The sequence below is a fragment of the Euphorbia lathyris genome, chromosome 7 (genome assembly GCF_963576675.1).
Source record: "Euphorbia lathyris chromosome 7, ddEupLath1.1, whole genome shotgun sequence".
Taxonomy (NCBI): Eukaryota; Viridiplantae; Streptophyta; class Magnoliopsida; order Malpighiales; family Euphorbiaceae; genus Euphorbia; species Euphorbia lathyris.
In genome coordinates, this window is record NC_088916.1 from 51,379,940 (window position 1) to 51,398,078 (window position 18,139).

The 18,139-nt window shown below is 34.9% G+C and overlaps 1 protein-coding gene across 12 annotated transcripts; it reads left to right on the forward strand.

Annotated features, from left to right (window-relative positions):
- The first annotated feature begins 5,881 nt into the window (after window positions 1-5,881).
- Window positions 5,882-15,391, forward strand: LOC136201468 (pentatricopeptide repeat-containing protein At1g52640, mitochondrial-like). Of its 12 annotated transcripts, XM_065992148.1 has the most exons (14): window positions 5,893-6,157; window positions 6,805-7,004; window positions 7,395-7,730; window positions 10,280-12,094; window positions 12,274-12,339; window positions 12,541-12,585; window positions 12,733-12,793; window positions 13,007-13,126; window positions 13,575-13,717; window positions 13,810-13,942; window positions 14,072-14,241; window positions 14,332-14,611; window positions 14,687-14,898; window positions 15,162-15,391. In XM_065992148.1, exons 9-13 carry the CDS (start codon window positions 13,705-13,707, stop codon window positions 14,856-14,858), a joined length of 768 nt encoding a protein of 255 aa, XP_065848220.1. In that variant the 5' UTR covers window positions 5,893-6,157; window positions 6,805-7,004; window positions 7,395-7,730; window positions 10,280-12,094; window positions 12,274-12,339; window positions 12,541-12,585; window positions 12,733-12,793; window positions 13,007-13,126; window positions 13,575-13,704; the 3' UTR covers window positions 14,859-14,898; window positions 15,162-15,391. The 12 variants fall into 12 exon arrangements, with proteins under 12 accessions (XP_065848210.1, XP_065848209.1, XP_065848213.1 ...); XM_065992149.1 differs by lacking the exon at window positions 14,687-14,898 and having other exon boundaries at window positions 5,889-6,157; window positions 14,332-14,487; XM_065992144.1 differs by having other exon boundaries at window positions 5,890-6,157; window positions 14,332-14,898.
- Window positions 15,392-18,139: the final 2,748 nt, after the last annotated feature.

Here is an 18,139-nt window from a genome sequence, read left to right on the forward strand (position 1 = left end):
AGCTTATGGATAAGCAACAAGGCACCATTGTAAACGAGCTTAAACTCTTGATCTCTACCTTGAATGTCAGTGGGTCTACTTCAAATCCTAAGAGTTTTGTTAATCTTAACCCAAATGATACTAAACGTTAACAATATCAACTCTTAACCAAGTTCATTAAGGTGGAATTTTCAAAGTTTGATGGTACAAATCTTAAAGGATGGCTATGGCTCTTTCGGTGTGATCGTTTCTTCCAAATCGACATGACACCTTCAAACTCTTAAGGTTAAATTGGCTTCTCTTCATTTAGTAGGGAGGGCTTTGGAGTGGCATCAGTCCTACCTGAAAAGCAGAGGATGCGTGGATGATCCTCCATGGGAAGAGTATGCCAAGGTAGTGACAAGCAGGTTTGGGGATCGAATATATGAGGATCCTATGGCGGATCTCAAACATTTGGTTTATATTGGTTCCTTGTTAGAGTGTATGGAATCATTTGAAGTTTGTTCTCATCATAAAGTGGTCTTATCTTAATAGAATATACTCCGTTGTTTCCTTTACCTTTGTCATATAGATGACATGCTCTTATCGCATTATGCTGATAGCCTCTTGAATTGATTTGAGGTTTTCCGTCAATTGTTTAGAGATTGCGCTTAAGAGCTTCTGTTATGATGGTTATAATAACATCTTCCTCCATTTCTAGGGCTAGTTCGTTATTGACCTTTTGCAGCCGACACATTTCTTCTTTCATCTTTCTTTGAACTCTAGATGTAGGGAGTGTACTAGAGGAAGGGAAATGAATGAAACTATTTAAATGAGTCATGGCTAATGTTTAATCCATATTCACTGCACCAATTTGATGTGGCTAAATCATGTAGGTCCTCAAGTAAGCTTACAATAAGACAGAAACAATGTCAAAGGAGGGACATAGTTGGGTAACCTGCTCTGATGCCTAAGTCATCTTTTAGGAACGATTTGAGGATGACCACAACAGTAAATCACAGCTAAAGTATAATCTTATTGAACAATATCAATGAATGTGTACTTTGGAGTATATCTTACTCTATTTATAATATAATCGAACAAGGGAGGCAATTATAAGCCTTAGAGTGTGTTGTGTTACATGTCACTTGTTGTTAGGCGAATGTGTGCCCATAGATCGGGGTTCGGTGTCCCGCAAGCCCAATTGGTCCGTGATTGATGAGATTGGGCACAATTGCTGTAACAAGTTGATCTTTGACATGATTGATTGTGACTTCTGGATCAAGATTGTGAGATTGGGTCATTTGGGGAATTGATTCTTTGTGATGATTCCACGTGTTACGAGTGGTGGCTCGGGCTTCTTAGATGTCACATGGACGTGTTTATATCCGTCTAATATCAATAAAAGTTAGGTGGAGGGAGTAATTGTTAGCCGGTCTTTTAAAGATTATAGAAGTTAGATGGCAAGAGTAATTTTTAGTCGCTCTTTCAAAGATTTTGTTTGTATTATCGCAAAATAATTTCATTTAATTTTCCTTAGATCCGTTTTACGATATAATGGACAAGGTGCAATAGATTTGATTAATGAAAATATAGATGCATACTACTTTATTGAAAAATGTCATATTTTCATTAATAAATGGGATAAAGTCCAAATTTCCTCATATATCTTTGGCCTAATACATCACCAGCTCCCTGAACTGGTCCAAAATAGTAGATTGGCTCCTTAAACTTTACAAGTGTCTCACCAGCTCCCTATACTTGCTTATTTTGTATCACTAGCTCCCTAAACTTGTCTATAAAAGTAGATTAGCTCCATGAACTTTGCAAGTGTCTCACAAATTCCCTAAACTTGCTTATTCTGTAACAACTAAGGGTCTGTTTAGTATGTCGTAATGCAATGTAATGTAATTAAGGTCGTAATGTAATCAAAGTCGTAATGTAATGGAATGGAATAGTGATTCTATTACCATGTTTGGTTGACAATTATGATGTAATGTAATAACCATTACAATACTTATATTTTCCTAATTAAATGCAATCATAAAAATTTATTTACATAATTAAAATCAACGAAAAATGGGAAAAATATGAAAAATCGAATCGAAATCAATAAATTAGTATATAGTTTTTCGCTTTTTCATATTTTTTTTTTTACATTTTTCTCATTTCTTTTAATTTCCATTTTCAACATTTTTCACCGTTTTTCTATTTTCTCATTTTTTCGGTTTTTCATTTTTCGCATTCTTTCGGTTTTTTGGTTTTTCGTTTTTTTTTTCAATTTTCATGTTTTTCTACTTTTTGCGTTTTTGACAAGAATGAGAGGTGAGATTGAGAGATGAGATTTGAGAAATGAGAGGTTAGATGACAATGTAATGAGAATTCAAGTCATTTTTCTATATAATGGGGATTAAAAGATTTCTTCAACAAAATTTAATTCAATGTTTTCTCATTCCATTACAATGAAATTGTAACATGCAACCAAACATGATAATGAGCCTTCAATGTAATGGTCATTCCATTACGAAGGTCATTACATCTTACCAAACGACACCTTAATACAAAAACCATAATACTAACTCTCGATCCTCATCCATTCAATCTATCAAACCTGCAACACTAACTCTTATAATAGGTTGAAAGATAAGAGAAGTGAAAAATTTACCCATCGATTAGATGAAGACGTATTTTTAGAACTTAGGTTTAATAAGTTTTTGTATTTAGTTGTTACAAAATAAGCAAGTTTAGGAAGTTGGTGAGACACTTACAAAATTCAGGAAGCTAATCTACTTTAATGGACAAGTTTAGGGAGCCGGCAATATGAATTAAGCAAGTTCAGGGAGATGGTGAGACAGTTGTAAAGTTCAGGGAGCCAATCTACTATTTTGGACAAGTTCAGGGAGCGAGTAATGTATTAGGCCTATATCTTTTTGAGTAAGTGTAGATTTATCTCTAACGTATGAAATATTAAAATGGATTAAATGACTATTTGGCTGATGAACATCCAAAATGTTTGTTTTTTACCCATATCCTATCATTTGGTTAACCCTATAATCTATCCAAAGTGTTAATTTTTATGCTGACCTATTATTTGGTCATATTTATTACTTGACCTATTCAAAAATGGTAAAATTTGAACCATCCACATTAATTGAGATTTTACCAAATTTGGATAGGCTAGAGGGCGAATGTTACCAATTAATAGGTCAGAAAGCAAAAATAACCATTTTGGATAGTCGGTTGGCAAATGTTACCAAATAATAGAATACTAGCCAAAAACGAACATTTCGGATAGATCAAAAGTCAAATAGTGATTTAAGTCATGGTAAAAATTTATTCCCAAATGTTTCCAACAAAATCAGTTTTACCATTATATAACACAGGGCTAAGGTGCAAAAATGGCCCTAACGTTTATAGTTAGGATCAATTTTATCCCTAACGTCTAAAATGATGGGCATCCAAGAGCAATTTTACTCTTAACGTTGATAAGTTGGGTCAATTTGAGAAATAATTTATCAAATCGTCTTATCGATCATGAATCTTGTCATCTACACTCACATATGTGTCATTTTATCACTCACTAGTAACAAATCACAAACATATGATTAAACGTGAATTTTTTTTAAAAAGATTTTAAAAAACATACTATATTTCGCTGAATTTAAAAATATTAATCTTCACTTTTATTATTAAATTATAAAAAATATAAAATCTTTTTTCTAGAATCAACAGACGTGTACTTGGTGCAGAATAAGGAACAAAATATATGTATTTTATAATAATGTCTGAAATTGATCCAACTTGTCAATGTTAAGGAAAATTGCTCTTGACTACCAACGTTAGGGGTAAAATTGCACAATTTTAGACGTTAACGATAAAATTACTCATATCTATAAAATTTAAATGTATTTTTGCACTTTATCCCTATAACATAATATTGAATAAAATGGTTTCCCGTTATCTGACATGTTATTTAACTGTCATATCAGACTTGCCAAAAATCAATTATGTGTAAAATATTTAACGCTGTTACAAATACTACGTTAAAATTTCAATAACTTCTATTCTAATAGACTGAATATTCAGATTAAGATGCGAAGATTTTTTTCCAGGAAATCCCCCGTAAAAAAACATACTATTCCTTCTTCTCTATCAAATCGATCATAACTCCCGAAGAATTGCGGCAATCGAGATAGAGATAGCTAGCCCAATCTTTCATACTATTTCTTAAGGTAAGGAAGGCGGGTTCACATTGATATCTAAGCGCAGACATGACTAAGAGGAATGAGATTAGCGATTAAACCCCTCATTTCCCTTTACTTCAAATCAATCCTATAAGATCTACCTTCTCATCGAAAGATGCGCTGAATACCTGTTGTGCTTGTCTAGTTCTGATTTGAAAAAGAGTCGTAGATTCACATTTTCCACGAAAGCAGAAGAGTCTGGCAGCGGGCTCTACAAGCAAGAGAAGATGAAGATAGAAAAGGCATGCATAGCGGCTCGAAGATCCAAGTCAAAACCTGCTTCCTTGCGGAAGTTGGTGCTTTCCTTAGCCGTCCAATCCTTGGGGTCTCCCGTTTAAACCGAGCATAGAAAGAATTGAATTGTGAATGAATTCGAGTGCAAAGGTAGAAGGGCGTTTAACTGCATCCCTTTGCTTACGCTAGTATCAACATAAGATGAATGACCATATTCACGAGAGTGCTAAGATCAAAAGTTCTTAGGTGGGCGTGGAACGACGGTAGAGTCAAACTGAAGTATTTATTTTCAAATGATTATTAAGAAAATATTTTTTAAAACATGACTTTCTGGATGAAGTTCATGCTAGGGGTGCATTCGAGCCGAACTGAGACCAAACAGGGGCAGGCTCGGTTCGAGAAGTGTTGAGATCGGGCTCGGCTAGAGCTTGAAGCTCGACTCGAGTTCGATATGGGTTCGACTCGAGCTTGAAACTCATCGAAACAACTCGTTTTGATTTTTTTTCAAAAATAGTTTTGAATATACTTAATTACAATGTTATACAACTCGGACCGGACCGACTGTTTCAACCAGAAACCAGACAGATGTCCGGTCCAAATTGAAATGGTTTATTGCATTTGCAACAAACTGAATAGAACCAAAATCAAACTGCTAATCGGTGGTCCGACAAGTAACCGGAATGACTACGATTTAATAAAAAAGAATCCAACTGCAAGCAGTAAATCACCGCTGGACTTGCTTCCTTTATTAGTTAGTTAGAAGACAACTTTTTAAAAGCTTGGGAAACTTTACTTATAGCCTACTTTTGGATCCCATCCTATTACCTCCTCTTTCCCACGTGGGACAAGTTTTTACACATGAACAACAAATATGGGATAAGTTTTTATATGTAAAACCAAACCAATTCAACTAGTACACTTCTCTCTATTAATATAATTATTATACTTTATAATACAAAATCTTATGTTATCATATTTGTACATTTATTATAGCCCAAATTGAATTTATATTATTATTATTATATAGTTGGAGTATAATTTACAATAATTTATGTTATTAAATAAAATAAAATTTATTTTATTTTTAACAATTCTCTCCAACTGATATTTTAGCATTTACAATTAGTTTTGCGAGGGAATAAAGATGGCTTAGCAAGTAATGTATTTAATTTGTGATATTATAAAGAAAGGGAAGTATTTATTTTTAAATGAAAAATATTTTTTAAAACATGACTTTTTTTTTTTTTTTTTGAGAATTTAAAACATGACTTTTTGGATGAAGTTCATGCTATCCATAGATGCCTTTCTGATTTGTGGCTTTTTAATTTAGGCCTTAGTCACAACCCAAAAAGATGGGCGGGCTTAGAGTAGCCCAAGACGGAAGTAACCCATAAATAGTTGAAACTTGAGAAAACAAAGAAAAGAAGCGGCATCTTGTCCAACACATTTCAAACTTTCACGATTCAGTACAAATAGCATTGAAGAAATCCAATCCCGCTATCTCCGACTTTCCCTGCACTGCGCCAGAATTCCGAACAAAACGAAAAACAAAATCAAAATCCAAATTTCTTATTCAAAATTTATGCTTTCGTATCTTTCTCAGACCCTGGCGCTTCCGTCGTCTTCCCCAGCCTCTCCCTCGCTCTTCTTTTTCTTCTTTTTCTAAGAATCTCGCCGAACCACGAATCACGGTCGAAGGAGTTTGAGAAGAAAATAACTTTGTAAGTGATTTTTGATCTGTGTTTAGCGAAAAGAAGAACAGTTAACAGTGATTAGGGTTTTGATGTAGTAGTTAACCTGTTTGACTCATAATACGTGACTATATATTGAAAAATGTAACATTGGTGAATTCAGTTTCAAGTCTATGGTTCATTGGCCGGTGAAGTTTGACGATTTGGATATCTGTCCATTATGAAAGCTGTAAAATTTTATTGTTGGACTGGGAATTGAGTAATGGATTTTTCGTACTAAATTTCGTTTCTTCAATGAAATATAGGAATTGGCTGCTCATTTTTTTTGAAATAATGTCATTGCTTTGATTTGTTTATTTATTACATGGAGCTTCTCCAAACATTTGGTCTCCGTTCCGCCACTAATCACTATTTAACAATGTTATTAGGTTTGGACTGGTTCGACCGGTCAGATCGGAAACTGGTCAGGAAATCGATCCGAGCCATTCCGGTTAAATAACCGGAGTAACAAGGGGTCAAACTGGAACCTGGTGGTCTGACTGGCAACCGGATTGACCCCGATTATTCATTTATTTATTTATTTTAATTTAAAATTATTATTTTTAGGTCTAAAAAATTAATAAAAAATTAGTAAAAAGTAAAAAATATAAAACGTTTTATTTTTTTTGGCTGTACAGATACAGAATAGAACCCTAACAAATCGCTATTTATCCAGCCTGTTTCTTCTTCCCCATTCCGACTGCCGCCACCCTCCTTTCTTCCCTATTCATACGGCCGGCCGCCGGGATACCTTGCTTCCGCCGTCGCAAGGCTTGCGCCGCCTCAAAGCCTCTAACCGCCGGACAACTTCAACGCCTCCTACTGCACAGCTTCACAGGTTTGTGAATTTTTTTTAGGAATGGTTTGTGGAAATTACTAATTAAGTGTATATGTTGAAAGTTTTTAATTAAGTAGAAGAAAGATGTTTGTTGATTTCATTTTCTACAGGTTTGTATTGTAGTTTACTGTCTAAATGCTTCACAGGTTTGTAAACTCATATGCTGATGTTAAGTTATACTTTTATAAAATTAAATAATATGAATTTTATTTTCTGGTGCATATAGTATTGTTGAGTGCTTTGTCTTTTATGGTTTTATTCCGTAATGTTAATAACTGATAGTTCTATCAGTTCAGTGGCGGAATCAGGGGGCTTGCCGGGGCTGGACCCCGGCACCCACCGGAAAGTTTAAGTAATATATATTTTTTTTACCTGTGTTCTGAAAACCAGAAAACCTAGCCCCCCATTGGAGCTGCTGTTTGGAGAAGACGAAGGGGAATGAGGGTCTATTTTGTAATTTTGATTCTTATTCTTTAGATCAAAACGGCGTCGTTTTCGTTAGATGAAAACTGAACAACCTTCTTCACGCACACCTGCAGCCCTGTTCTCCTCCTAATCTAATCCCTAATTGCTGCGAATTGGGGAAATCGCACAAGAGAAAGAGAGTCGGCCAGCCACTCTGTTGGCCGGTCAGTCTCCACCGCCGGTGCTGCTCCTTCCGCCACCAACCAACCGCAACCTTCTCTCTTCTTCAACTGAAACGGAATCAACTTCGGCAGATAACAGGTACCATCCACAATGCAAACTAAATCGGTAGTTCTCATTTTTCTGTTTCCTAGCAAAAGATGCAGAATTATCATATCAAATAGAGCAATTATCTTCAATCCTTATTGAGATGGTATTTAATGAGCTGGTAAATTATTACATAGATATAGAATTGATATCAACACCATCTGACTTTGAAATTTTATATATATGTGTGTGTTGTACTGTTGGTTTGGTTTGTTTTGTTGTTTTGTTTAAGCATAAAAGCTTAATTGAAGGACTGTTGGTTTTTTTGTTGTTGTTGGTAACATTTGCTTAAAAGCTTAATTGAATATTTTGGTGTTTTTCATCAAAAAAAAAAAAAAAAAAAATTTTGTTCAATATTTAAGCCCCGAATCATCGAAGGCTCTGGTTCCGCCACTGTATCAGTTCATATATGTCAGAAATGCTTGTTGATTTATATTCATATAGTGATGTTAACTGATATTTTTATAAAATTCCACTCATACTGTCTGTAATTTTTTATTTTGTTCTCTAACTTATGTTTGCAATTTTTAATATATATATATATATATATATTATTTATTTATTAGGTCATCCGGTCCGACCAAGTGACCCGTGACCCTGTCTGGTCCGGTTCTGATAACATTGCTATTTAATGATTAGCTTCAAACTCACAAGTCATTTCTAAAGCAACCAAACCAGATGTTCAAGGCTATGGTTCTACCGCTTGTTTCAAAAACCAGACCTGTGTACTCTCTTATGCACTGTTTTCCCAGCCTCAAAAGCCAGTCTTTCTCTTCTATTACTCCACACAACGTAAATCCGCCATCACCAAACCTTGTAAATGAGATTTCCCGCATACTCAGCGACCATAGAAACCCCCACCATGATTTGGAGCTTTCTCTTTGCAATTACTCATCAACAATATCAACTAACTTAGTGGAGCAAGTTTTGAAACGTTGCAAGGATCTTGGATTCCCTGCTCACAGATTCTTTCTCTGGGCTAAAAGACTTCCAGGGTTTGAGCACAGCACAGAAAGCTACCACATTTTGGTGGATATATTGGGTGCTAGTAGGCAGTTTGCTTTATTATGGGATTTTTTGATGGAGATTAGAGAATATCAGGATTGTAAGCTAATCCCACAAGTTTTTTGGCTTGTTTTTAGAGCATATAGCAGAGCCAATTTGCCAGGAGATGCCATTCACGCATTTGATCGAATGGTTGAATTTGGTTTAAAGCCTAGCATCCATGATATTGATCAACTATTGTATGTGTTATGCAAGAGGAAGCATGTGAAATATGCCCAACAATTTCTTGATAGAGTTAAACATCAATTTGAGCCTCAAGCAAAAACTTATAGTATTTTGGTGAGGGGGTGGGGTGATATTGGAGAACCAGTATCAGCAAGTAAGGTGTTCGATGAAATGACTGAAAGAGGAATTGTTGTGGATCTGCTTGCTTATAATAGTTTGTTAGAGGCTTTGTGCAAGGGAGGGAGAGTTAGTGAAGCCTATAAGATGTTTCGAGATATGAGTTCATATAGTGTTGAACCAGATGCATCTACTTATTCCATATTCATTCGTGCATATTGCGAGGCAAATGATATTCATTCATCTTTTAGAGTGCTAGATGAAATGCAGAGACATGATTTGATCCCAAATGTTTTCACTTACAATTGCATCATAAAAAAGCTTTGCAAGAATGATAAGATTAAAGAAGCGTATGAAGTTTTGAATGAGATAATTGAGAGAGGGGGTAGCCCTGATACATGGAGTTACAATACAATCCTAGCTTATCACTGTGAGCATTCTGAAGTCAATAAGGCTACCAAACTAATAGCTAGAATGCTAAAAGATAACTGCTCGCCAGATCGACATAGTTATAACATGTTGCTAAAATTGCTGATAAGGGTGGGGAGATTTGACATAGCAACTGAGGTCTGGGAAAGTATGGGGGAAAGAGAATTTTATCCTTCGGTCTCGACATATGCTGTTATGATTCATGGTTTGTGCAAGAAAAACGGTAAATTAGAGGAGGCCTGCAAGTACTTCGAAATGATGATCGATGAAGGACTACCACCATATTCATCCACCGTTGAGATGTTGAGGAACAAGCTAATAGGGTTTGGATTAGTGGATTATGTTGAGATACTTGCTAGTAAGATGGAGAATAGCACTTCCTGTACAATAAGAGAGTTGACGACTGCAATGAGAGGCGGTAAGCTGCATGTTAGATCAAGAATAGAAGAAACAGAAACAGAAAGTGACTGAAACATTGAAAGCAATCAATTAAAGTGGAGCTAGATCCTTCTCCTACTTCCTTGAACCACAAGGTGAAAAAGTATCTTGCTTTTTATTGATATTTCTTACCATTTGGCCAAGCATGATCAATTTATTATTTAGCATAGTTATCTTCTCACTTGTTTATTTTACTTGATAGTTTTGAACTATCTTGGTATGAGAATGATGCTGCAGCTTCCTTTGGTGAACCTCAGTTGCCTGCTAGTTGTACATACGTATGCTTCCTAAGAATTCTCACTTGGATTTCTTTGGTTTTTGTCCTATAGGGGATCAACCCAGCTGGTGTTGCACTTGTTCTCCATTGTTTGCACATCAATTTTGCAAAATCGGACTCATTCTTACTTGATTCACATCACCAAGGATGGTCCATTCAGGTTCTAGTGTTTTTGAAGATGAAAATGCACACATGTGGTCTAATTTTCTAAGTCTACTGAAGCTTAGAGGTATAGACGTACTTGAGATGAAAAGCTCTTTAGAGAAATGGTTAGAAGATCCATTAAAAGAAAGACCTTGTTGAAACTCCTACTCGGTGGTTCCTGATGCTAGTTGTACATACGCAACAAATTCCTTAAAACAGAAAGATGAAGTTTAGATGCTGAGGAAGTTGGATATGTTCAAGCCAACTTCATTTGGAAGTGCCATTTACATTTACCTGCTTCTCAAGTCTTTTGAGAGGTTTGCAACTAGATATACTTTTTTTTTCTCTTTATTTCTTTGATAATGTATAATATTAATAAGAGTTAAAGAGTATTTTCTTATAATATGGTGATATTGATCAGAGAGGGCGAGCCTTGGCGCAACGGTAAAACGTTGTTGCCTTGTGACCTGAGGTCACGGGTTCGAGTCTTAGGAGCGGCCTCTTGCCAATTAAATTGGCAAGGGAAGGCTTGCCCCCAATACACCCTTGTGGTGGGACCCCTCCCCGGACCCTCGCTCAGCGGGGACGCGTAATGCGACCGGGCCGTCCTTTTTTTTTATGGTGATATTGATCAGAAATGATGATTATGTACGTGTAGTGATGACATCTAATTGGAAGTTTAATCCCATTAATTTTGTTATGATAATATGGACTACTAATCTTCATTGAGATGGCAAGAGTAATTGTTAGCCAGTCTTTTAAAGACCATAGAAGTTAGATGGCAAGAGTAATTGTTAGCCGCTCTTTCGAAGATTTTGTTTTCATTATCGCATAACAATTTCATTTGGAGTTGATCAACTTTTCTTAGATTTGTTTTACGATATAATGGACCAGGTGCAATAGATTTGATCAATGAATGAAAACATAGATGCATACTACTTTATTGGGAAATGTCATATTTTCATTAATAAATGGGATAAAGTCCAAATTTGCTCGTATATCTTTTGAGTAAGTGTAGATTTATCTTTAACGTATGAAATATTCTCTCCATTTCTCTAAGTTTGGGCGATTCAGAGGAACCCTAGATTTCGTACCAATCTTCTTAGAGGTATGATCTCCACCTTAGGTCTTGGGCATTTTCATTCAACTTCGCTTGCTATTTTTATTATTTTTATTGTAATTAGGTTTTTCTTTGAAGTAAATTTGTTTTGCTAATTTGCTAATTTTGCTAATTTGTTAATGTCCTGATTGTTTCAAGCTGTTTGGGCCAATCAACCAGAGGTTACTATTTTCTGAATGCGCGATAATTTGGATTATTCTGTTATAATCATGTTATGTTATCTAAATGTATCATGTCAATCTGATTGGAATCCATTTGTGTTATTATCCAAATGGCAATTGGAATTCATGTTTCAGGTACATGCAAATTGGGAATGCAGTAACGGTTCCCGTAGCTCTAGCATCAGGACACAGTTTAGGAATGTCATGCCAATGATTGTCTTCCTTATAAATTTCGGCACTGCATTCAAATTCAAAGTCCATCTTCAGCAGAAATGGAAGAAGATGATTGTTGATTGAGAGATGTTATGTATCTCTGTACTTATTATTACCAGCGAGCTTTGCTGCTGGATCATTGAACAGTTTTTACCTATGCAATTTCTTCCTCTTTGTTGGACTATAGGATCTTCATTCCTAACTGAAGGAATTGATCCTAGAGCAAGAGGTGCGTGTTACACAGTTGGAGTTTTTTATTTATATCTTGTTTCAGTACAAGTACTAATTATCGTGGTAAACATATTTTGGTTTCTCTAGCCTATCTACGTTCAGTAAGCAGAATTAATAAAATTAGTTTTCAGTATTGTCAAATTATTAACTGAAATAGTTTAACATTTAATTGTGAAGGTACCTAGTGGGATAAGAGGAAGGACAAGATTGCTGTGGGAAAACTCGTTACCTGATATTGCTGAGGTATAGGTGGATGAGGATTCCGCGAATTTACTGAATACTGTGAAAGTGTTTGATTTGGATGGAAATGGAATTCCTATTTCTGATATCTGGAAAGATTGGAAAGCTGTTGCCATTTTGAGTAAATTATGATTGGTTTTAGCACTGATTTGAGGCTTAAATTAGGCATATTAATTCCATCTTATATTTTCTGTTGGTTTTCAGTTGTGTTTCTGCAGGAAACGTTCTGATTATCTTGCTTCCGATAAGGTAAATGACATGATCCGGGGACTGGTTTACATGTTTTTGACTTTATTAAATTTGTTTATTATCTTCTGATTGGGCATATTCAGTAGAAGTTTAAGAAGTGCCATTTCAGAGCTCAATCAAGTTTCACTCTTGTTTTCTGCTTTTTAGGCAGCAGGGTGGAATTATAGTTGCAGGCCCTGGTAAAACAAACATATCATACATCTACAGGGTTAGTGCCTATGCTTTGTTGTTCTCTCCCATTAAGGCGAAGAGGCTAAGTTTATAATTTATTTTCACTCTTGTGATAGTTCTTATGGGAATTGCTTTATATTGTCTTTTCTCATAAAACACACCATTCTTTGATAACATTATAGGTGAGAAATTTAGGTTCTACAGTAAATTTAGGTTCTCAAATATGATTGCTTTGTCAAAAATCTTTCAGGTATATGAATTCATCAGGATTGGGAATAAAGTATTCGGATATGTAGCAATCTTCAGCTGCCTGACGTGGAACTCCTAATGGAGCAGCAGGGTGCAGTGTTTCCTTAATCACGACCCTCAGGTACTCCAGTTTCTCAATATCATCAACTTGTACAGATCGATTCTTTCCAATTTTCTGGTCTAGTTCTTCTTGAGCTCTCTCCATTGCATTTCTGTTGTTCAACAAGTTGCATAATGCCCATATTATAGTGATTGCTGTGGTGTCTGAGGCTGCAATAACAATTGCCTGCAATAAGGATAATATGGAGTTTAAAGATATATGTATATATTTTGCTTAATCAAGTCAAGTCTTTCTTACAAAAAATGATATTTGTTACCGTAATTGTTGCTTTGATTATGGTTTCTTGTTTAAGCCCCAAGGAATCATCATCCTCGATCACAGATAGCATAACATCGATGAAGTCTTTTCTATCTTCATTTTCATTTTCATTTTTCTTCAACTTATGCTCTTCTATGCAACTCTCTACTATTGAATCCACTTCCTCTGTTACTCGCTTCATTGTCTTCAGCACTCCTTTGACATCCAACCATCCAATAAACGGAATTAAATCCCCAGGAACAAACACAAAGTCTCTCATAATGTGTTGATAAAAAGTAGTAATAGTCAATGGAATCAAGAAAGCAACTACTGCTGCAAGAATGATCAAAACACGTACTGAAATCATATCTATCCTCTACACATTTTAATCTGATTAGTAAATTTGTTTTCTGTTTATAGAAATTTGCTATGCGTTGTTGACACAGAAATCAAACGATCAAGGAGAGACACACCACCTGCTCACTACATGTTGAAGATCAAATCGTTCTCCCAGTTGTCCGAGATTGCCCGAGATGGAATATACGAATCTGATGAATTTGAAGCTGGAGATTACAAATGGTACGTATATATATTACTTACATCAATCGTTCCCAACTATACTCATATCAAATAAACCAATAATCCTTTGTTGTTACATATAAATCGTTCTCGTGAGTTATTTACTGAGATTTTTCAACCTTCTGTTAGGAAACTGGTTCTGTATCCTAATGGAAATTTGAAAGCAAATGGGGAGGGACACATTTCTCTTTATTTGGCATCATCAGATGCAAAAGCAATTTCCACTGGCTGCCATGTCAACATGCTTTTCAGTTTTTTCGTTTATGACCATATTCGAGATAAGTACTTAACAATCCAAGGTTGGTTTTAATTAAATGTAATCTTAATGGTTACCTTCTTTTTATCTTAGTTTTATTTATTTAATTAATTACTTAATTAATGTTATGCAGATGGGAAAACTAAGCGTTTCTATGTTTTAAGGACTAAACATGGTTTTGATCAACTGCTTCCCCTTGCCGAGTTCAATGATCAAACCAATGGATATGTGGTTGATGATTGCTGCGTTTTTGGTGCGGAGGTTCATGTTATTAAAAATAAAGTTAAAGGTAATGAGCTTTCTTTTATAAAGAATCCTCCAAATGGAACCTTTACTTGGAAGGTTGACAAGTTTTCAACATTGGACAATAAACGTCATTACAGTGAAGTATTTAGTGCTGGTGGATGTCAATGGTATGTAGCCTCTAACTTAATTAATCAGGTGATGGAAATTGTGTTGGAATGGAATCTAATGAACGGAATTATCAGGATATTGTCCTTTAATCATAAAGGACAGTCAGAAGAAAAGGGCCGTAGTTTATCCTTGTATTTAAATTTAGCTGCGGCTTATGCTGCTGCTCCTCAAAGCAAAGTTCATGCGAAATACAAGTTGTTGGTAAAAGATCAGATAAATGGGATCCATATTGAGCGTAAAGGTTAACTAATTTAAATGTGAGCATGGAGAAATGCTTTTATACAAGGTATTATTGTAAACTTTAAACATGTAGCTCACATCCTTTCAGTTTTGTATTTTGGATTCTTACATTCTGTTTGTTCGTTTCCTCTATTAGACCTTATCAAAAGCTCATATTGACTGGGAAATCTTTATGTGCATGGTGTTTCACATTGGACTTCTTTTATTCATTTCCTCTGCCAGTTTTAAGTTTTGAGTCTTGATATGTGTATTGCTTGTATGTATACGTGACAAGTGTATTGCTTGTGATTTTCTTTTGTGTGCTTGCAGGACTTGCGGTCATAGACCAATGGCAGGACTTAGAATGATGTAGCATTTTGCTTCAAGTATTCAAAAGGAAGCACAATATTGGCTGCTAGAGATTGTTATGTTGCAGCATTAGCACTCAGAGGCAATGCCATTAGTGTCGAGGTTTCCAATGAGGACAGATGGGGCATCGACAACATAGAAACAAGAGGGAATCCCGTGTTATGTTTTTATATTGATATTGAAATGACATACTCCATTAAATTTAGTTTTTTTTTTTTTTTTTTTTTTTTTTTTTTTTTTAAATTTTAGAATCATGTATTGAATTTAGTAATATATTGAAAGTTGATTTTTTTTTTCATATCATATGTTCTTTTTGAATTGATTTGCACATTTAAATTTGATTAATTAATAAATAATTATTGTAGGTAGGAAATTGGAATACAATTATGTAGGGGCGGTTTTAACCACCCATAGAGTTAAAAGAGAGATTCTAAAATTAGATATAGGGGCGGTTTAAACCGCCTCTACAAATTCATCGCTAATTCTTTCTCTACTTTGTCGATGATGATTTTCGTCGCTAATTCGTAGCTCTAATCCCCTTTGGCGACAGATTTGAGGCGGTTTGTAAAACCGCCCCTACAAGCGAAAAAAACTGCCTCTATAGGCAGTTTTTGTTGTAGTGTTTGGCCGATCAACATCCAAAACGTTTGATTTTACCAATTTTGGATAGGTTTTTTTTTTTTTTTTTTGAATGAAATTTTGGATAGGTTAGAGGGCAAATGTTACCAATTAATAGGCTAGGAATAAAAAATAACCATTTTGTATAGGCAGTTGTCAAATGTTACCAAATAATAAAACACTAGCCAAAAACGAACATTTTGGATAGATCAAAAATCAAATAGTGATTTAAGCCATGGTAGAAAAAAAATTACTCCCAAACGTTTCCAACAAAATCAGTTTTACCATTATATAACATAATATTGAATAGAATGATTTATCATTATTTGGCATGTTATTTAACTCTAATATTAGACGTGCCAAAAATCAATTATGTGTAAAATATTTAACACAGTTACAAATACTACGTCAAAATGTCAATAATTAAATTTGTCACAAATAAATTAAACACAAAAAAACTACCTAAAATATTCACTGCGTTATTCAAATGGTTACAAATAACTTCCTATAATGCAAAAAAAAAAAAAAAAAAAAAACAATTTTGGTTTATTGACAAAATTATTTTGGAAGATTCAATGTGGCAGTCATATAATCAAATCAGTTTATTCAAATTTTTCATTATCTCATAGTAAAATAGTAAACTTTTATTATATAGTAAAATAGTAAACTTTTATTATTTTGTACATTAGAGGTTTTCTTCAAAAAAGAATAAGAATTGTACATTTTTCTTTAATAAATTCTAATAAATCAGAATCATAATAGAAGTTCTTAGATATTCATAACACTAACAACTTTATTTGCATATGGACTTTAATGTGTTTGAAAAGCCAATTAATCCTAAGCGAGTTGTCATTTGGTTCGAAAGCTTAAGCATTCAATTATGCAATGCAATTGCGAATACATGATTACTCGGTTGGGGGGCCGATTTTATAGGTACATTCGCAAAAAAAATTGTTTGCTAAATCGAACTTGCTCAATTTTTTTTTTAAATATGAGTGTCATAATTTGAGTGGTCAAGAACCAATTTTTAAGTATTAATGTATAATTTCTCAAAATTAAACTAGATTTAGTTTAAGATTCCTAATATGTAAAAAAAATTGGATATAGAGAGGACCGAACAGGTAAAAAAAATTAAAAAAATTGATTTGAGAGGTCCTACCAGGTCAAAAAAATTAATAATTTGGATTTAAGAAGGGACTAACAGGCCAAAAAATTTAGAAATTTGGATTTGGGGAGGCCTAACAGGCCAAAAAAAATTAGAAGTTTGGATTTAGAGAGACCTAACGGGCCTAAGAAAAATAGAAATTTGGATTTAGCAAGTACTTAATAGGCACAAAATATTAAAATTTTGAATTTTGGACAAACCTAACATTTAGTGGGTCATCTTGGTGGGCCAATTCAACACCCCAATATTTTTTTTTTGAGATAGAGGGGGCCGAAACTACCCGGAGTCAAGGTGGTACCGGCAGTCGGAGGGCCCGGCCCCCCCGCCCCTGATGCAATGGTAGAATGTGATCTCTGCTACCACATCATTACTTTGTCAAAATATCCCCACTAGGGTGCAAAATTACTAAAATATCCCCACTAGGGTTACAACTTAAAAGGGTAAAGATAAGGGTAGTATGAGAATAGATGTGCAAATGGCAAAGATAATAATAAGCCTAACTACATAATAGTAAATAAGGTTGTGGCATAACAGTAATAAAAGAGTGTGGCAGCCCTTGTCCCCTCTACTTCAACTTGGTGAATAAGGCATCTTAAACATCCCGCACATCATGCCACATAACCCACACAATGTATGGGTCCAGTTCTGATGTTCCACGGTATTTTATCCTTGATTTGTCTGAGCTCCGCACTTCGAGCTGCAGTGGCACACCGAGTGACACGACGAAAAGACAATGACACGGTGTGTCACCTCAGTTCTGCCCCTTGGGTACTTGAACTCTGTCTCGTCCCTTTCCCGTGGCAACCCATCGCCCTTGGCCTCTCCCACTCCGGATTTCGTGTTGGAGATGTCCGCATCAAAAGGGTGATTAGTGATGTGTTAAGTCTTAACGAGGTGTGTGAGGTTAACAATGTGTTAAGTCTTGGTGATTAGGTGTGAGATAATAGTGATTAGTGAGGTTTGAGATAATGATATATGTTCATGATTAATATAAGTATATTTTAGAATCATTTCATTTTCCTAACAAGTTTCATATATATAATATGATTAAAGTAAAATCAGTAGGTGATAAGTGAAGTGTTAAAACTTAATGATTTGTTAGTAAGAGTTAACCGAGTTAGGATATAAATGAATGATATGAACATAAACTTAAATG